Source organism: Thamnophis sirtalis, unplaced genomic scaffold, assembly GCF_051295495.1.
Source record: "Thamnophis sirtalis isolate CommonGarterSnake01/CBP01778 unplaced genomic scaffold, rThaSir2_p1.2 scaffold_11, whole genome shotgun sequence".
In the NCBI taxonomy this organism is placed as follows: domain Eukaryota; kingdom Metazoa; phylum Chordata; class Lepidosauria; order Squamata; family Natricidae; genus Thamnophis; species Thamnophis sirtalis.
The window spans coordinates 55,108,815-55,130,364 of record NW_028261391.1 but is presented as its reverse complement, the minus strand read 5'-3'; the positions used below and the strand labels follow the sequence as shown (position 1 = coordinate 55,130,364).

The 21,550-nt window shown below is 34.9% G+C and overlaps 2 protein-coding genes across 3 annotated transcripts in view; one reads left to right on the top strand and one right to left on the bottom strand.

Annotated features, from left to right (window-relative positions):
- Positions 1-18,268, bottom strand: part of ACSL5 (acyl-CoA synthetase long chain family member 5) — a 33,570-nt gene extending 15,302 nt beyond the window's left edge. Inside the window, exons 1-7 of one of the 2 annotated variants that reach the window (XM_014060283.2) lie at positions 18,229-18,268; positions 8,855-9,043; positions 8,510-8,618; positions 7,137-7,201; positions 6,954-7,055; positions 3,086-3,185; positions 449-627 (exon numbers count right to left, since the gene is read on the bottom strand). In XM_014060283.2, coding sequence (XP_013915758.2) covers positions 449-627; positions 3,086-3,185; positions 6,954-7,055; positions 7,137-7,201; positions 8,510-8,618; positions 8,855-9,010 — 711 coding nt within the window. In that variant the 5' untranslated portion in view covers positions 9,011-9,043; positions 18,229-18,268. Of the gene's footprint in view, positions 1-448; positions 628-3,085; positions 3,186-6,953; positions 7,056-7,136; positions 7,202-8,509; positions 8,619-8,854; positions 9,044-14,449; positions 14,514-18,228 lie in introns of those variants that run through there. The other variant, XM_014060282.2, reaches the window with a different exon arrangement.
- A 2,732-nt stretch (positions 18,269-21,000) lies between these two features.
- Positions 21,001-21,550, top strand: part of LOC106544109 (guanylate cyclase 2G-like) — a 50,753-nt gene continuing 50,203 nt past the window's right edge. The window contains exon 1 of the mRNA XM_014060265.2: positions 21,001-21,375. Within this exon, the coding sequence (XP_013915740.2) occupies positions 21,001-21,375 (375 nt within the window). The remainder of the gene's footprint in view (positions 21,376-21,550) is intronic.

The window sequence follows — 21,550 nt, the reverse complement described above, 5'->3', positions numbered from 1 at the left end:
TAATGATTAGATTCAAAAATTTGAGATAACATTGTAACATCACCAGAATCTGCCTGATAATGTTTGTAAAAATGCATATAAGACTAGGAGGAGGATAGGTATGTGCAATGTCCAGTGAAGTCATAACTATATAGGTCAAATACTATACTTTTGGTTAAAAAAAACTAAAAAGAATACATATAGCAAGAGTTTTTATTTTTAAAAAACTAGGGGGGAAAAGAATACACATAGCATGTTTTTATATTCTATTTCTCAAATAGGTCAACTTCTTCCAAAAGCATTTGAATATATTAGTGGTCTTTGAACATAACATTTAGTATTACTTGTTCTAAGACTCAAGATTATATTACAAAGGGAGACTTTAGTGAACATGTCTAATCTACTAGATTTAAGGCTAATTCTCAATTTCAGTCAAAGCAATGGTTTCTTAGAAAAATCCATCCAATACCTCAACTGCTTGAAAAGAAAGTACTTCAATTCCCAATGTAACTCCTTTTTCTTTTAGGCTGCCATCAAAAGGATCCATCAGAATAATTGTCTTTAGTACTGGCATTTTCCCTTCCTTGCAGTTCTCCAGTATTGCGTCTGCTTTTTCGGGTTTATCACAAATCACTGTTGAGATGTCAGCTAAAAGAATACAGACAATTAGAATGTTTCATCTAACTTCCAGGTGGGAGATGAGGAAATATGAACACAAGGAGAGATTTTGCTTACTAGAATGCTTCCCCTTGATGTTTTTGTCATTGGCATCTTATTAAGTAACAAAGCTATTTGTCTCTGTAACAGTTTCAATAACTACTTTGGATAGACTTTATTTTGCAGCTTGTGCTGTCAGGATTTGGCAGCCTACTTTTGATAGCATCAGGGAATATCAGGAAGGACACTCAAACATATATGACTGATACAATTTTGGATTTGCCTAGTCCTAATCCATATTCATTCCATCATCCCTCCCAAATATAGGAAGCAAAACATGTGTTCAAGTGCCTCAAAATGTTGTTTTAAGAGCACTGTGCTAGTAGCAGAGGCAAATCTTTCTACTTTCTCAAATAAACATTATTAAGATTCCCTCTTGGATTGGTCTAATGCAGGAAAATAGTGGGAAGGAGGGTATTAATAGCAATAGCACATAGACTTATATACCGCTTGACAGTGCTTTACAGCACTAAGTGGTTTGCAAAGTCAGCATATTGTCCCCAACAATCTCCCTCATTAATATTATTAATAATAATTATTAAATTGATTATCCCTTATATATATAGCTTTATGAAAGGACCATCAAGCTACCACTGTGTGATCTTCTGAAGCTTGTTCCATGTGTTAAGGGAGAAAGCGGCTTGTCTAGACTGGCAAAGGAAGTCCATTATGAATATACTTATCCCAAGAGAAACCTCTTCTGTACAATTAATCTTAACAAGCTTTATTGCTAAGTTGTGATTCATTGTTGTGATTGTGATTTTTTTTTACAAGTAAAGCATTATTGGTCATCTAATCACTGAAATTAAAGAACCAATTAGTTTTACTTCCAACTGAATTTTCATTGTTATTTTTGTTATTGTGATACCGACTTTATTAAGCTAAATGAAGTTCCAGAATCTAATATTTTTGATGTTATTCCACAGATTCAGTTAGTAAAAGCCTTGAATCTACCTTATTTCTAATATGCTGAACCGGACTGATATTAAAAGATATAATTGCCCAAGTTATAAATAAACTAATGAATCTGGAGTAATGGTTAATTTCTGGGGAGTACTGGTTAAAGCATAAAATTCTGGAAACAAGGTTGCCATCCATCATCAGCTATAGAAGTTCATTAGGTAACTCTGTTTTCCAGCAAAATCTACTTTATAATATCGTTGTGGGAAGAAAGGAAGATGGCAGCACATGGACCACCTCTTGTAGAGAGGCAGGGTAAAAATCCACTAAATGAAAATGAATAAAGAAACAGATTATTATTATTATTATTATGTGGTTAATCTTTGGTGAGATTCATAGCCTTTGGGACTGGTTGGTAGCTCAACAGCTCGAGTCCTAACCAAGGATCTAAGAACTATTAAGGTAACATTGGAGGATATAAGCTGTTCCAAGTAGTGTGGTTTTTTGTAGAATCAGAATGTTCAAGTCTGATAAATTTAGAATTTCCAAATAGCGAGGTAGCCATTTAGGTATTGCTCCAAGGGCTCCAATTATAATTGGGACAACAAACAATTTATTTTTCTACAGTTTTGCTGTACTCAAATCCAAACTTCTGGCAGTTTCCAGTGAATGGTTTTAGCAACTTGATCATGGCGTTGTAGGTAGTCAGTTTGTGAAATTTTGCTGCACCCACTGATCAAATGGCTGAATATCTCATCTTTCTCATTATAAAGGCGGCATTTGCTGTTGGTGGTATCATGCTGAATTTTTGCCTTCATGCAATTTGTGGCTAAGGCTTGTCAAAATAAAGCATTTGGTTTCTTTTTTCAGTACTCCTGATCTTAACCAATTCCAAGTTATCTTTTGGTCAGCTTTGCCTTCAATACTTTTCAAGTATTGGCCATGTATAGCTTTGCTATTCCAATTTTCAGCTCGCTTCTCAATTACTTCCTTCTTGTATTCAGCTTATGACTTTGTTGTTGTTGTTATTTGCACAATCAGCCGGATGTTCAGTCCGGGTTTGGCATTTTTGTCTACCTATCGAGTCCTTACCAAGGACCTGGGATAGGCAAATCTGGATGTTTGATGGTGTTACAGATATCGTCGCAGGGTGGAAGCAATTCCAAGCAATTCCAATTGCTTTCTGCAATTGACTATTGGCAAATTTGTCAATGCCTATGGTGTTCAATTATTTTGGGACTGCAGTTGTTTTGGGACTGCACCCAAGGCACCTATTACTATTGGTACTACCCCTGCTTGACTTTGCCATAGTCGTCATCATTGTCCTCCTCTTCCTCCTCCTCCTCCTCCTCCTCCTCCTCCTCATTATCCTCATTATTATTATTAATAGTTGGAATTAAAAACACTTGAGAAATTGATGAAATGTTTCCATTTCTGGATTTTCTCCATGAATGAATGAATGAATCCCCATTCAGAGGAAAAGTCTTACCTTTATTGACAATGTACACAGTTGCTTCTGCACCCAAAGTATCATAAAGGGGAACTACTACCATTGAGTAAGTGTAGCAGGCAAGCTCTGAGATGATACACTATGTAGGAAAACGGGGGGGGGGGAGAGAACATATCATTCTATATTCAGGCTGATCATTCTCCTGTCAGAGTACTAAGTAACTGCAGCACTTGTGTAAACAGAACATACTAAATGCTCTTTAGAAAATCTTTTGTACAGCACATATTAATTTTATAAAAATAGTCAGAATTCCAATTCCACTTGGATTATTTTATCCAACACTAAACAATAATAATTCAAACATAGTAGGGAAAGAAAATCCTCTATATTATATATCATTTAATGTGTGGATGGCCCAGGGGAGTGAGGGGAAGACACCCTGCTTAGAAAATAATCAGTCAACAGTGGCTGGAGTCCCAGTGATTTAATGGTTAGAGGAAGAAACTTAAGAAGGACCCAAAATAATGGATCAAGCAGTTAAAATTGACAGCAAGAAGTCTGCATTTTTTGTATTGCCAAGATTCTGTTAATATAGCCTTATAATATAATAGAATTAGTTCATCTAGCTGTTTCTCCTGTCCAGTTTATCTAGGAGGGAGGAATAATATATGTACTGGGAATGCCAAGAATTCAGGGAGTTGACAGGAAGTTCTTCAGCTGGACAGACATGGGGGGGGGGCTGTTCTCAAGAGCCTCACATGAACCCTGTTTCACAAACCAAATTCGAGGTCCATTTGGACCTGAACCCCCTGGAGGGGTGGGCGAAGAGGACAGTGTCTCATTAGACCCAGGGGGAGGCAACAGATCCTTCGCAGGTCGGAGATTTGTCTTTTGAATCGAAGTCGGGACTACAGCCTATAAATATGGCTAACAAGATGCAGAACTTCATGTCAAATCAAAAGAAACAACAGGAGAGTTCAGAAGAGTTGAACAGGAAAACCTGGAAATGGCAAATAAATCTTGAGAACATAAATAATATTGATGGTCAGATTGGAACTTTTCCAAAAAAAGAAAGAAAGAAAGAAAGAAAGGGAAAATGGAGGGTTGAAACACCAGCTCCCCAAAAGTTATTTTTGAAACAATTTTGGACAGAAAAGAGGAAGCAGAGAAATGACAAACCCACTTAAATATAAATTTTAAACTTGGTTTTGGATTTAAAAAAGAAACCAAACACTTTGAAAGATTTATTCTGTTTGAATTTTTTCCAATTGATAAATCTTAACTCCCCTCCACCAAAAAAAGAAGGAGGAGGAGGAGGAGAAGGAGAAGGAGAAGGAGAACAACTTCTTCTTACTGATAACTGATAACCTAACTTTGACTGTGTGAGAAGTTTTAATTAACCAACTGCCATAAATCAGAACTTTGAAAAGTAGGAGGCAAAGGAAAATACCCAACTCTCCCAAGCCTGTTTCAAGAAATATATTGGGAGCAGCTACAAGAGACCAGACCCAGTAAGGGAAAGAATAACAACAAAATAATAACGGAATCCAAACTGGGAAATATAAAGGGCTGGGGTTTTTTTTGTTTGTTTTTTTGTTTGTTTTTTTGCTTTCTTCTTCCTTTTATTCACTCAGCAAAAGAGTAAGATCACCCCAGCTTCTCTTCTGGTTTGAATTTAAGGTGGTCCAGAGTCTTGAAGTGGGATTTGTATAGCTAACTGCAATTTTGGATCTGGACATTAAGGAAGAACAAAAGACTAAGATGGCTACCATCATTTTTCCCCACAGCAATTGAAGCAGACAAACTTAAGGTGGAACAGAACTCTGAAATAAGAACTACATAACTGTATAATTAACTGTGACTTTAGAATTGGACATCATGGAAAACTGGGAATTTGAAGAACTATGTGGAATTTTAAAGAATATACATAAATCAGTAAAATCAAGCCTAATTAGAATTTTGAATCCAGAGAAGCAGATAGCTATAGAAGTACTGAAAGAATAAAGGGGGCAAGACATTGAAGGGGTAGAAGAGGAGGGAAATAAAAAGCAGACAAAAAACTCCTTTGATCCTGGCAATGGTGTAGGGAAAATTGTGAAAAGGGGAGGTGACCCAACAAAAGTGATCTTGGAGAATGTTAGTGGTATAAGGAAAATTGAAGCAACCCCCCCCCCCCAAAAAAAAGAGAAATATAAATTATTCCTTTGGTCACCTGGGAAAATTTGAAGGGAGTAGATATGCTAAAATAAAGAAAAGGGAGAAGACAGGAACAAAGAAGTGGGACAAAAGACTTAACAGGAAAAAAACCAGATAATTAGAAACTACTATATGGGAAAATATAAAGTTAAAATAAGGGCTTTATTCCTAAATATGATAATAAAATGGGACTTTCTATTTGGTTGAACATAATAATGGAAAGATAACTAAATAAAGTTAGAATATATGGAATATGGATAAATATGAAACATATGGGAAGCTTGTAAAGCAGAGATTTGTGATTTACCTTTTTAACATGATAATTAAATTGAGTTGTGAATTGAGTGAATATGATAATAGAAGGACAACTAAGCATGGATTAAAATCTATGTAACATGGACATATATAGAACTTTAAGATGATGAACAAAGTAAGATGTTTATTGCTTGTTACTTTATATAATATATTAAGGGAAGTATAATAAACACCAAACAGCGAAGATTGTCATCTAGAGATAACTAAAGGTAATCTAATTCAAGGTATAGAAAAATGGAGAGGGAATATGAAATATACCTACAATGGGAAACTATTGTGATAAAAAGACAGAATCACAAATTGGGTGCATATAAGGATATATATCTATATAAAGATGAAGAGAATAGCTGGGAATTGTAACCAGGTCTACAGCTCGACCAAAATTAGGTTGGGTTTTTTAAAAAAACACAACGACTATACATGTATACTTTTCTGTTATATCACTTTTTTACTAAAAAAAGAGGAGAAAAATTAAATATGCATATTGAAAAAGAATTATAAATACCATCAACATAAAAGGGAGCTTGCTAAGAAGCTGAAATACACAAGTAAATGAAATGAAGAGTGGGAAGTAGAGGAGAAAGGTAAGGGGAAGAAGAGATAGGAGAGAGGGCAAGGGGAGGGGGAAGAGAAGGAGAGAAATAAGGAGTGGTAAGGGGAGGGAGAAGAAGGAGAGAGGAGGGGGAAGTTGAGAAGAGAAGGACAGGGAAAAAAGGAGATAGGGACAGGGAGGAGAGAGGGAAAAGAAAATGATTGATAAAGTGCAAATATGGTGTATGTAGAGCAGAAGAGCCAATAATTGGTTTTTGGGAGTTGTTGGTAAGATGAATTGAGGTAAACATTTAACAATACAATATGATGTTGGTTATGTAATAGTATACATGTAATTATATGTTATGAAAATGGAAAAATAAAAAACTTTTAATCAGAAGAATGCCAAGAATTCAGTCAGTTGTCTTCATTTATTGTACAGGTAGTCCTCAATGTACAGCCATTTGTTTAGCAACAGTTCAAAGTTATGACAACCTGAGAAAAAGTAATTTATCACCCATCCTCAATATTACAACCATTGTACTACTCATTGTGAGTGCTTGGCAACTGGCTAACATTTATTATAGTTACAGCATTGCCCAGTAACATGATTGTAATTTGTGACCTTCCTAGATGTCTTCCAACAAACAAAATAAATCAGGAAAGCCTCATTCACTTGACTGTATGATCCGCTTAATGACCATGGTTAAATAATCATAAAATTGGACCCAGTGATGGTGATGAACTTGCTTATGACCACATCACTTACCAACTGAAATTTCAGTCCCAACTGTGGCTATTAAATCAAGGACTACCCGTAATTAAATTAACCAGTTCAGATAACTATTATAGTTCAACAAAGTACCTCTGGCCTATTCTGAGAAAAGATGCCAATGAATTGATCCGATGAAGGTTTACATCCTTTGTACAAAAGGCCTGATCCCAAATATTCAGCTCTGTCCAGGACCTATAGATAGAAGTGAAAATTGGTTGTTCTTCATATTTGCAAAATGTTTGGATTCTTCATACAAATTTCTCTAGAACCAACCTGCTGATAAGATAGCCACTGGTATGGTTGCTTTGGTTTTCGATATCCTAAGCAAGAACCATTTTCTGCAAAAAGAAAAATGTGTGCTTAAGGAATACTGAAAATTATTGAATGTCAGTGTGCTTAATTTAATGGAACTTTCAATAAAATTTCAAATATAGTTGCTGTTAAGCAGTGCTTTTAAAGTGCAAGGGTTAACAATGGTTTATCTGTATATTAAACATTTTGGTTTAAATGTACAGGAATATATTTCCATTTAAAGAATTATATTATACTCTGTCTGAATGTTGATTAGAGAAGTTTTAAAAAATATATAAAGTCATTTCAAGAGCTATTACTTATTAGAAATCTTCCAATAGCTTTTATTTTCTATTGTTCATTGTCATAGTTAAATAATGAAGTGCCTTAATTAAGAGAGAATAAACAGCATGAAGGTATCTGAAGCTTCATATTTTGATCTATTTAAGCATAGCAACACTGAGTATATAGCAATAGCAATAGCAGTAGACTTATATACCGCTTCATAGGCCTTTCAGGCCTCTCTAAGCGGTTTACAGAGAGTCAGCATATTGCCCCCAACAATCTGGGTCCTCATTTTACCCACCTCGGAAGGATGGAAGGCTGAGTCAACCCTGAGCCGGTGAGATTTGAACCGCTGACCTGCTGATCTAGCAGTAGCCTGCAGTGCTGCATTTAACCACTGCGCCACCTTGGCTCTTGTGGGCCAATGAAATGAGGCCAAATAAATAAATTATCTGTGATGAGCTATCCCCGTTAGGGTTGAAGGCTTTCATGGCTAAGCCAGGCACTCTTTCTCAGCCCACCCAACCTCCTCATAGGGTTGTTGTAGGGAAAATCTGAGGATGTGCTGGATATGTCCTCGATGTTGAGTTACTTGTAAAAATAATAAAGATGGAATACAAATAAATAAATAAAGGATATGTTAATGGGGAAGATGCTATGTTTGTTCTTCTCCCTAGTACTGTAAGTCAAAAAAGTATCTTAAGTTATATGCATGGATAGCTGAAATCAGGGAAATATTTAATTAACTAATCCTCCATCAGATCTGTGTTGTGTTTCAGATTCAAAGGCAAAAGCCTTTGAACCCTAACCATAAATATCCTAGAAAGATCATGATCTATAGTTTTTCCAACATGCAACTAGAAACCAACATGCCAAAAGGAGTCCTTCCATAGCATTTTATTGTTAAGCTGTTGTTAAATGCCACAAAATGAAAAGTGCTACACAATCCATTTCAATTGTGATAGGATGCAAGGCCAACCATTCAAATTAATACCAGGATAGAAAGTATCTAGACATCAATGATCATTTGATTTGATGTATCAATGTTCTTGGACTATTTAGCCACTCACCTGATACAGAACGTCCTCTTTTGAATCCTTCATATAAAGTCTTTGCATCCTCAAAGTAATAAGACAGAAGCTCTCCTTCAGGAATTAGTGTACTTCTTCTACCTCCTCCCTACATCAAGGAATCATTACTGTTAATTTGTATCTCCATAGAAAATGCATTTCAAAACCCCTTAACCAATCTGAGTTCATGTTTTTCTGACTTAGTTGTCAAATATAGCCAGTGCCAGACTAAGTCCCCACTATGATCACTTCTTTGGAAGCCGGATGCTTTTAATGGAAAGGCCACATTTGGGGTGGTGAGGAAACACAAAATTCACTTATAAAGAGACCCAGCATTTCTTTTACCTCAGTGCCAATAGATTGATTGTTGAGGTCAACAGGCATTACAATTGGTTTGGGTTTTGTTATCAACCATAGAAAAATTGTTGTTCCAAAAGTAATAAGACCAATCAAAGCAGGAGTAGGGAGTGGTGAAAATAAGAGTTGAAGTATCCAAATCATTCTGATGAATTATTTCTGCCAGACTGCTGAATCCTAAAATAAGAGGAATCAGAAAACAGAATTTCATTACAAAATGGAGGTAATAATAGCCATAATCATTTAAATTGGTCCTTGTGCATTTTTAATTTAAGCCAAACAATGTATTTGTTAACAGTCTGAAACTATTATGTAGGTCATTGGTACATGTTATTTTCACCTATCTTTGTATACTATACCCTATTAAAATAATGAAGAGTTAAAGGGGACAACTAAGAATCAGATTGTACTGTTAATGCCCTTTGCTTAGAAGGCAGATTAAATATGAAATAAATAATTCCTGATAACTATGGTACTTCAGAACCTGATACTTACACATACACCACTGCTAATCTAAATTAAAGTGAATATGAAAATCCAATTATTTACAAACAAGGTGAGCTCAAAAGCTCAAAACAAACGTAGCTCAAAATAATAAACTTAGCTAGTGTTTAAAGCTTTCTCATTAAGCTTACAATTTCTTCTGCAAGACATCCATCCCTTCAAAAAATTGTCATTTTCACCCTTACATTTTTCACTCATGCCAGACAAAATAAATATGATATGTTGTGGATTTCAAAAGATTCATTTTTAAAGTTCATAAAAGCTTTTCAGGGAGAATTTCAAAAATTCAGTCTCAAAAGAAATCAATAAGGTTTATATTTGTGATTCCAAAACTTCAATTATTACTGATCAAACACAAAATAATTTGCAAAAAAAAAAATTACAGGTATGCAAAAGGCATTTCAGAAATACATTGGAAATACTTGCATTTTAACTTTAAAAATCATTGCTTACTTTAAGGCAACTAAAATACATGTTGTAAACTAGAAACTGGCTTTTATTCTTGCAGTCAGCTGATTTTCCAACTTGAACACTTTGATTTTAGGGTTCACCGACAAAACCACGACCAACAAAACCGCGACCGACTAAACTGCGGTGACAAAACCGTGAGTTCTAAACCGTGCCGACAAATGAGCGCTGAATCGCACCGACAACAGCGCAGTGACAGAAGCGCGCTGTGAACCTAAACCTAACCCTAACCCTAAACCTAACGCTAACCCTAACGCTAACCCTAACCCTAAATGTAACCCTAATCCTAACCGTAAACATAACGCTAATCCTAACCTGAAACGTAATGCTAACCCTAACCCTAACCCTAACCCTAACCCTAACCCTAACCCTAACCCTAACCCTAACCCTAACCCTAACCCTAACCCTAACCCTAAACCTAACCTTAAACCTAACCCTAAACCTAACCCTTACCTTAACTTAAATCGCCCTTCTGTCGACGCACTGTTGTCAGCGCGTTGATGACATCGCGGTTTTAGCAACGCGGCTTTGTCAGCGCACTTTTGTCGTGTGCGCTTTTGTCGGGTCATGTGATTTTAGTTATGCCTCAGGATATACTTAGTACCCATTTGAAGGACTCTTCACATATAAATATGAGTAAACGTATTTCAGAAATTTTAAAATTAGCTCATTTTAAGCTAACATTACACTAAAAAATTTAAGATTAACAGTTATTTACTTAACTGAGGAATTTTAATTGGCTAGGCTTACAATACTTTATGTCTTTTCATTTCAAAACTGTAATGAGACAGTACAGGTACTTTTATTAAGACTTGCAGAAATTAAATTGACTTAGCAAAAGTAGTCTTGTTACTACCTCAACTGTATTAGCCAAATTATGTTTTTACTTCACAAAGACAAAGTTCAATCAGGATGGTTTTCAGATTCAGTTGTTTGCAGGCTTAGAATGTGTGCACTCTCTCTTTCTCTCTCTGTGTGTGTGTGTGTGTGTGTGTGTGTGTGTGTGTAAACTCATGAATAGTAAAGCCAAAGAAGACAAAAGAAATAAATATAGATAGTACAGTGATAATAAGTTTTAACTATATTCAGGATTACCTAAACATTGTTACATAATCAATTGATTATGACATTTAGCAATAAAAAAGCCCTTTGTTCTAGTTCATGACACAGGAAATGGGGTCAAATTGCTTGATGGATTGTAACTCAGCTATTTCACACTCAAATGTGTAATTTCTGTGTTTCATGTTCCTCTGACCTACATTCTGTCTTATACTGAAGTAGATGACTATATGCAAATACAGACCCATGCTCAGAATTACAATGCCCCAATCCTTAGGTTTTTAGAATTCTGATTGAGAACAATTTTGCTTTATTAATAAAAGTGGGCAATTCACCCCCAAAAAATGAGGATGAAAGATTGCAAGCATGTTTTTCATAGAGAAAATCATCCTACTCCTGTTCCTAAAGTGAAACAATTTTATTATGAATAAATATGAATGATGAATTTGACAGCCAAATAGCTAGCGTATCAACATAGCACAATCCTTGGAAATTGCTGCCAATAAATGTATGGAACTGGCATAAACCAAAACTAAAAGCTCAATCAAAATGGAACCAGTTGGCTCTTTTATGATATCAAGCTAGAAACTGGGAGATCTAGACCTGCCTTAGACACAAAGCCAGACAGGTGACATTGGCCAATCTCTTTCCCTCTGTCATTGTCCTTCCAATGACAAACCACTTCTGAAAAACCTAGCCAAGAAAATTGTAGGGATTTTTCCCCCCCAGGCAGGGTCCAAAAGTCAGATTGAATGAAAGAAAAAAAATCAAATATTTTCTAGAAGAACAACATGTGTTACATCATATCCTAGCAGTAAAGCTTGTTAAAATTAATTGTACAAGAAGCTTTTTCTCTTGAGGTAGATGGAATAATAATTAGCTTCCTCTACTGGCCTAGACAAACTAGCTTTGAATTTAATAATAAGACACAACTTGTAATAATAATAGTGGAAATCCAAATGACAAAAACATTGGAACAGTGGAAAGAATATAAAAAGGTGTGTGATCTCTTTTCTCCATTAAAAAAAACACCCAACCACATTAAAAAACCCCTAAGAACTAACTTGACTAATTTGATAAAGCATATCAACTAGTTATCACCAAAGATAATTTTTGCACTCCAATTTCCTTTGATTCCAATAATTACATACCTATAATGGGCATGCACACAGGATAACCTTCAGGATAACAATTGATATTGTGGAATATATTCATTGTATATATCTTCTTAATAAGATATATGTGAGAAATATTTGGTAGCTATTCATCAGGAACTGTAAAAGTTCACATGTTCTTTAATTGAATCTTTAATATGCCTAATTCATACCACACCACCTCCAATTTAAAATAAAATAGGAAAAAGTCCAATAAAGGAGAATATTTGTAACTTCTGGATTGAAATGAGGGGTCCTTGGTGCTCTTTGAACTTAATTGTTTTCTTACAGATGTTTCAACCCAAACTATCATAGGTTACTAAGCCTCAGCAAAATCTTCAACAGAGTGTTCACAATATTCTCATTTATGAAATAAAACAATATGGGCTAGACAGTGGTGCCTTCCAGATCTCATTCCAACTGTACTGGGCCCGGCATCATTCATATAGATGCATGTGCTCATGCTCAACATGCGCATGCTCAGAGCACACATGTGCCTTACCACTTCCGTGAGCCTCCACGATGCTCCAGCTGCTCAGTGGAGCGTTGTGCAGGCGCTGTATGCGCCGTGGCCAGAAGCGCCAAATACTTAAAAGACCAGTAAGGAGCTTGAGTGGGCGGGTGGGCCCTCCGGAGCACTGTAGTGGAACAGTATCTATTACAGGCTCCAGTATGCCCGTACCAGGGCGTACCACCTGCAAACCACCACTAGGGGTAGATGATATTACTATTAGTTTGAACCAAATTACTACATTCAAAGAGCATTGATTAAGGTTTCCACATCCATGTGGAAGAAAACATTAAATGGACCTGAACCTATTTACCATTTTTATTGCTGACCTATGTAAAGAAGTAGAGGTTAAAGTTTACAAATGACAGTAAGGTAAGGAGGTGGCTGATAATTCAGATTAAATACAAATATTTAAAAAGATCCAGACAGGCTTGAATAGTAGGCTAAAATTAATAAGAGAATTAAGTGAAAGAAAACTAAAGTTCTACATTGGTAGAAAAATGAGGGACCAGTCTCTTATGCCGTACTATATAAGCTGTCTAAGTAGTAATAATAGTGATAGTAATAATAGTCATACATTGTAAGCGGATTACTCTGATCCACTTGTATAATATCCTCTAATCTAAAACCAAATCAGAATGTTGCTTTGGAATTGCTAAGACTTAAAATGATCAAAATTTAATACTTTCAAGATCACCCATCACTTGCATGCCAAGGAATGTCCTAAGTTTAAACAGTTTCAAGTGATAAGGAAGAAGTTTAATCATTGCATAAGATTCTGCAAACTGTGACTTTTGCCCTTTAGTGTATACATTACTAATTTATTAACATGTTGAAAAGTGCTCACTCCTCATTAGTACATGAAGCCCTTCTGACCCATTTATCAGTAAACAGAAAGATGATTATTGCAAGATAAATTCTAAAGTTCACACTGTTGTGAATTTACAACGACTCTTATCATTTAAGTCTTAAAGTGGCAGAATAATTATTTATTATTAACTAAGACTCATTCAAAGGATTTTTCATCTTTTAAGAAAAAACAATTCTTATTAAAACTATTGTTGGCAAATGAACTAATAGAATTGTTAGATTTGAAAATAAATTAGTAATTAGCATTATTTAATATATGGTATTTAATATTCTCTAATCTCAGTGATGGAAAGATGAAATATGGGAATAATGTCTACCAATAAATTAAGAGTTTCTTAAGACCTGACTGGAAGCAGTAAAATGATAAGAAGCTAACTATTGCTGCTCAAAGTAACTTAGCAAATTTTACTTGCAAAAGAACCCTGTAGAAATATTAAGATTTTGTAATTTACATAGGGCATACCAAGAAGTCCTTCTACAAATGGATTTCTTAATGAGAAAATTTGCATTATGTTACTAATGCTAAATAATCCACTTTTGAGAAGAATTTAGTACCTGTAAATTACATATATGCTATTTTATTTATATGTAAGGGTGTAGGTATATACATATATATGCACACTTTTGAGAACAGGAAACAGAATTTCATTTTCAATATCTGTCAGTGTAGCCACAGTAAAAAATTACAATGAAGGTTATCTTATTTTAGGTGGAATGTTATTTCTTCAAGAACTAGAAAGGCAAGCACTTACTCAATCCTGAGACTCATCCATCATCACTTTGAATTACAGAGTGATAAATCAGTTTGTTTTAATCATGGCTTATTGAAAGCAGAATTATTGGATTCAAATGTGTGTTAAGCCAAAACTAAGTCAACTGCATCATGGCTTCAGTACAATATGCAAATAAAGGCAAGGAGATTTTTAATTCACTAAAAGCAATGAATACCAGAACCCTACCCCCCCCCCCCCAAATTAAAGATCATTCATACTAAACCAGATATACGGTAGTACTTACATGAGCTTGTGCTACTCTTGATTTTGTTTGAATAACCTTCCTTCCAAGCTGGAACTAAAGAAGCATTAAAACTTCACTAGGCTATACTTAACTGCTGAGTAACAGTCATTAAAAGCAGGAAAAAAATGTTAACATGTGATTCTCTCCCAGAGACTAGAGAAACACCCAATAGGACTACTGGAAAAGGTGGAGAAGTGTAGATTTCATATAAACAAATCCCTTTTCTTTTGTAGTCTGTAGGATTTTCTCCTCAGTCAAGATTTTATACAGTTACACCTTGAAGAACTAAATTAAAGTCAAAACCAAACAAAATTATTGCTTAGCATGAAGTGAGAATTTTTGCAATTAATCCAACCAGATACTATACTGAGTTCACAAATCACATTAAGCTTTCACAATGTTTGAGGTGGAGTTAGTATGATGAGTTAACCATCCAGTCCATTAACTATATCTGTATATCCAGTTCAACTACTTTGGATGTATACCAAATAATAATGGCTTATTGAACATAAGGTTAAAACAAACCTTGCTTAATATTTAAATGTAGCTCAAATTAAAGAAAGCTATGATAAAAAACAACAGCAAGAGTTTTAAATTACATTCTCACAAACGTTACTAGATATACAATAATAAACTATCCGCTTCTGACACTACATAATCCTCCAGAAATGTCACTTTATGCATTCATGTTTGAGAAAAAAATTGTCTGCCTATACCAACATTAATAAATAACAACTTAAATTCCACTTACCAAACTGTCACTATTCACTATAAGCTGACTGCAGACTGCATATCCTTAAATAATAGTTACATTAAGGAAGTGCTGAAAACAGCTGCAGTAAAAGTCAGACCTCTCTATGAGGAAGTGACTAACTGTTCTCAAGGTTACAGTATTTACACATCTAATGAGCAATAATTTTGTAGGGCTGATTTCTGCAAATATTAAACTGTCTTCTGTTCTCTGAAATGTACTAGAAAGTGAAGAATTCTAATACCCATATTTAGATAAAAAGTGTCAGAAAATAAAATGAATTGCTTATAGACTTTTCCCCCTGAAACATTTAAATTTTTATCCCCATTTTTGGGGGGACATTAAAAATTTCAGTCTTTATAAGGAAAACAATGCTGAATCTGAACTGTTCTGAATTTGGTACTTAATCCTAAAATTTTATTTTAGCTATGGTACATACTAGTTTATTAGTACTTAGAAGTTAATCATATTGTATTTAACAGTGAGTTGTCATAGTTTTAATTTTACATAACATAGTTTATTTCAGCTTAAGCTGTAGAAGTATTTAATTAAAGTTATGTTGAATCAAGGTGAACATAAGATCTTCATTTAAGTTCATGTTCCAATGATTCTCGTCTTGTATCTGTGAAAAGAACATATTCACACATTGAAAATAAAATTTATCCTGTCATTATCTTCTCAAAGATGGATTCAAGATAAGCTATTATTTGTTCACCAAAGCATTTTGGTTAACCAATATGGTCAGCACATCAAACTAAGCTGTGCATTACTGTTATAAAACACTATGATATGTTCGTACATCATGCAAAATCAAAATAAAATTATATTTTAGCACAGAGTGCAGTGGAAATCCAGTCAACATTTTCCTACCAATTTGTTAAAAATAGGAGAAAGGATCATCAGTACTGGGAAATCCAAAATACACAAAACTTAATGTGTAAATCAAAAAGTAGAAATGGATAATTGCTTAATTAGAGGCTTAGTTATATTTTAAAAGGGCAAATTATGGCATCATGGAAATGGTTTTAGAAAAACATACCCATATTCAAATTTTCCAGTTTTTACACTTAGTCCAAAGGCACCAATCTTTTTTCTACAAGGATTGGGAACCATAATTATGGTCATAATACATTACTATACTTTTGACGGTAGCACACTAATACTAACAAATTAAACAACATTCACAACCCAGAAAAGCTACTTTGGAGTGTATTAGGGTTATTTTTCGATTAAGAAATCATCTCTAAGAAATTGAGATCTCAATTGCTGAAAGTAGTAACCTAGTTTTGTGCCATTTAAACAGTACTATAAATTTGAATTACCTTTGACCACTGTAAATACAAGGCCTAAAATAGTTTCTCCAAAGGTGCATGATCGTTTACTTAACAGTAACATGAAAAAAGAAGAAAGGAAATTATATGACAATAATTACCTTTAGCTATAAGAGTAATTATTTGCATTGCCACTTTGTTAAAGTCTTTTCTTACATGGCTTTCTTGTCTACCTTTTCTATCTCCTACTGTTAGGATGTTTAGGATGTTTATTAACATTTGTAGGCCGCCCTTTTCCCTGAGGGGACTCAGGGCGGCTCACATAAAATCAGGGAGGGGGAATACAAACAATGACGTAGACACATATAATAAAAGTAATAAGCAACATACATTCATCATTCGGGAGGGGCGGCTATCCTTGTCCCCAGGCCTGACGGGCTAGCCAGTTCTTAAGGGCTGTGCGGAAGGCCTGGACGGTGGGTTGGTCAAACAACAAACTCTTAACTGCATCAATTGCTATGGAATTGCTCTTTTCTGATCATTCTTATCTCTAGCTATTTTTTGCCATTCATGCAACCATGTAAACAAATCAACAGTTATTATGGTTAGAATCAAAGTTACTATAGTTGGGTATCAAAATCCAGATGACCGTAATGTGATAGCATGCTACAGAAAACTCTATTTGTTGCCTCTATTAGTAATCTGGACTTATGCCACCCTCACAAAGTAGCCCTAACATGCTTAAGGCCTTCATCCTTCAAATTGTAACTGCTAAACTATGATTCCTAGAGTGATGGTGGGGCAGTGATTAGAATGCAGTATTGCAGGATAATTCTGACAACTGCCAGCCATTTGATTTTCATCAGCTCAAGGTTGACTCAGCTTTCCATCTTTCTGTGATCGGTAAAGTGAGGCCCCAGATTTTTGGGGGCAATATGCTGCTTAGAGAGGACTCTAAGCAGCATATAAAGCACTGTGAAGTGGTATATAAGTCTAATTGCTATTGCTATTCTAGCAGCCCAATCAATGGTGAGACCAATGGCAAGAAATGCTGAGAGATCGATTTCACTTACAGCCAAAATGCCACAAGCTTCATATTCCTACTGTATGGCATCATACATAGATACATACATGCTTACTGCACATCCGATGAGCAATACGTTTGTACAGCTGTGGCTGTAGTGCTCATGTTAAAATCCACTGTAGAATTAGAATAGTTTAAGACTCTTCTTGGACTTGTATATATGTGAATCCTTTGAATATGTTGGTTCTTTCAATGCTAACTACAGCTACATTTACAACTGATTGTATGTATAAACAAATTCACTCATCAAAGACTCCCTTGAGTTCTTTTAAAATTTATAAAGAAAAATAACTTTAATCGAGATCAGTAATAAACCATATACAAGGCAAACTATTTCTGAAAAAAACTTGGCAAGAAAACTGCAGAGATTAGTCCCAGGAGTAACCAGGAGTCAAAACTGACTCAAAGGCACAAAACAAAAGCAAAACAAAAACTGTATATTATACTTTGTTTTTTTTAAATATATGATAATATACTATACGATAATATACTATATATGATAATATACTATGACACGATAATATAATGTAGTATGATGGTAGAGTAGAGTATACACACACATATGTACGCTATTATATTTACCTTTACATTTAACCTTTAAGTAAAAATAACTATTTCAATAATTTAATTTAATAATTTCTATAAACAGACAAAACTTAATTGCTTGGCTTACCTCTTTTTCAGTTGCAGAAACAAGAGGAAATTTGAGCTTATCCTATCTAGCACAGCACCAAAGTTTAAAGTCTAATAATTTCATAAATGATTCTTATATTTGATCTCCCCTTTTTATCATTGTTCCATCTGCTTTAATGCAAATGATAGCTGTTTTGAAGCAACATATTAAGTTCAAAGGTAGGACCTAGCCTATCAAAGTGAGAAGAATATGAGTTACTATGACATGTCAGTTGGCAAAAAGGCAATGTTTATGCAAATGCTTGCTAAATTCATAGTATGCATAGTTGCAAAACCAACAAAAGGTTTGAAAATACAGCATATGCCATATTTTAATTCATTTTTCATTTGACTTGAAATATTTTTCCCCTTTTATTCAGCAATATACTCACAAAAATTACAGAAATTATATACATTTTTTGGACAAATTTTGTATATTTTTCACTAGAAATTGGGGTCAGGGATACAAGGAGGGTAGCTGCAAGACATAGAGGAATTGAATATCCCTTGCTGCAAAATGTACCATATCTAAAAATTTCAGGAAATCTAAGAGTTTCAGGGAAAATATTACAGTGATCTTTTTCTGTAGAATCCTATTGACAATCTACCTGTGGTGGTTTTGATTTGTCTGTTCTCCGTTAGTTTTCCAAAGACCATTCAAATATTTTGCAACAATTAAACAATAAATGAAATCTTAACTGACTTGACCCTTCCTCTACCTTGGAACATGATACATGCATACATATATAAGCAAACCCACCAATAAGCAAAGCCTGATGATACATGTTATATCTCTACCTCCATGAATTAAATGTATATCTTATACCTGTGCCTGGAAGCGGTGAGGGTCTTGATAGGGAACAACAGGCTTCAGTTGAACCCTGACAAGAGTGTCTGCTCTGAATTTAGGGCCCATTGATTCTAGCACTATGCCAACTTTAGTGCTGGATAGGGTTGTACTGCAGTACGCAATCTGAGGAGATGAACAGATAGCAGTTGTGGCAAGGAACCCTTTGTACTGCCTTGTTTTGTGTGCCAGTTGCATCTGTTCCTGGATGAACAGGCCCTGCTCACAGCCATTCCTGCTCTAGTTACCTCCAGGACTACTGTGATATGTTCTACGTGGGACTGCCCTTGAGGAATATTCAGAAGTATTGGGCAATTATGTGTATTTCATGATCTACGTTGGTTGCCAGTTCAAGTGCTGCTTTTAATCTCTAAAGCCCTTCAAGGCACAAGATCAGGTTATCTGAGGGTATATCTCTTCCCAGTTACATCAGCCTGCTCCATTAGGTTTGGCAAAGAAGACTAAAACATATATTTAGTGGGTCTCAGGCTACAGGTCTTCTCTGCCAGAGCTCCTGCCTTAAAGAACATTCACCACCACCCCAAATTGAATTACCGTAGTTCCATTCCTGCTGACATTCTGGAAGGGTCTCAATATCTGGTTATATCACAAGGCCTGGGGCTCCCAGGGAACAGAGACATTTAATAAATGTTTCTCTCTTTAGCTAGGTTTGTAATTTGGTTTTTAGAATACTTATCTTTTATATTGATTTATGTGTTTTAACAGTGATTGTTTTATGTATGTGCTGTTTTATTAGTTTGATGTTAGGCCACCTAGACTTTCTTTCAGTGGGATGTATGGCTAGACAAATTTAATAAACAAACAAACAAAATTAATGTAAAATCTCTTCCAAGTGAGGTCTTCCTAGCTTTTAGTTTCTGGCCATTTAGCTTTTTTTTCTTCCTTCTGAGTAGTTTTTTAAAAAAAACTATTTCTATTTCTTTAAAATTTTGATTTTTCAGATCAGTCTAAAACATTTGTCTATTCTTGCTATAAATAAAATGTCACACCAAAGAAATTGTACGCATTCAAGCAAACAATTTTAATTTCCTAACCTAACTATAATCATATTATGCTTCCCATTCTTTCAGTTTGTTTAAGATAAAAAATACCCAGGAAAAGATCAAAGAGAAAAAGACAAGATGTTATAAGCAGTAATATTGATCACAAATTAAATTTCAAGTTAGAGTTCATTCAAGAAGAAATACAAACCTTTCTAAGGCTCTCTCCTTCCCACCTCCCCCATCTCTCTCTCTCTCTCTGTCTCTGTCTCTCTCTCTCTCTGTCTCTCTCTCTCTCTCTCTCTCTCTCTCTCTCTCTCTCTCTCTCACACACACACACACACACACACACACACACACACACACACAGTTTGATTTGAATTTGATTTCAAGGCAGATAGCTGAATGGTGTATTACTATCAGAAATTTACTGAAGACAGTATGAGGATCATTCATGTATCTGAAAACCTTTTGTTCATGTTATATATGAGATTTCAAAAACATGTTTTCCTTAATATTTATGATACAACAACAGTACACAAAAGTGAAATGATATTGTACATCAGTCATTTAAAATGAATTGTTTTTTGTATCATACTACCTAAGTCATAATTAAGCTATGCTTAAGCAAGCAGACCTAAGTGAATTTAAAACAACCTAATTCAGGCAAAAGAAAAGCAGCAGTGATAAAAATTATTTGTTGATGTATATCAACAAATTCAGGACTTTCCAGTAAATTATTCCTCCAAAACACAAGGGTGCTATTGCAAGGAAACTAGCTACCATGGTGATCAAGGATCCAGTTAATTAGCACCATTTGATGCATGACAAAGGTGTTGATATCATAATTTAAAGCATAAATATAAACAACATAAAAGAAAGAGAAATGGAGGTCTGCAAAGGAGTCTTAATATTTCTGGCCATGATGCAGCAGTCCCTTAACAAATACTCACAGTATTCATTTTCCATTTACTATGGTTCAATCATTTTTGTTCTTTTGACTATATATTTGAGTACCTGTAATACAATCCTTGGTACCGAAAGGTCCAAGCTCGTAGTAGCTTTTCAGGCTCCTTGCAATATTTCTCATCCTTTGAGTGTGCAAAGGTTAACCTCGGCTTTAGAGACTGCCATCAATAAAGTCAATGCAGATCCATCTTATCTATACTACTACAAACTGGAGTATGTATATGGCGACTGCAGTTGTGATGCTAAGAAGTCCCTCCAAGCTTTCATCAATCAAGTTCAAAATGAAAATATTTCTGCCTTGTTTGGGCCAGTTTGCTCAGAGGCTGCTGAGGTATAGTATGTGATCATCCTATTCAGTGATTTTACTTTATTTTTATTTCATAGCAACCTGTTATCATGGGTTTCATTTTAATATTTCTAGAAATCTATATTGTAACCAAGATGTTATGGGACCTCCTGTTCATATTTCAAATATGTCCATTTCAGTATATTCCATTCTACTACCT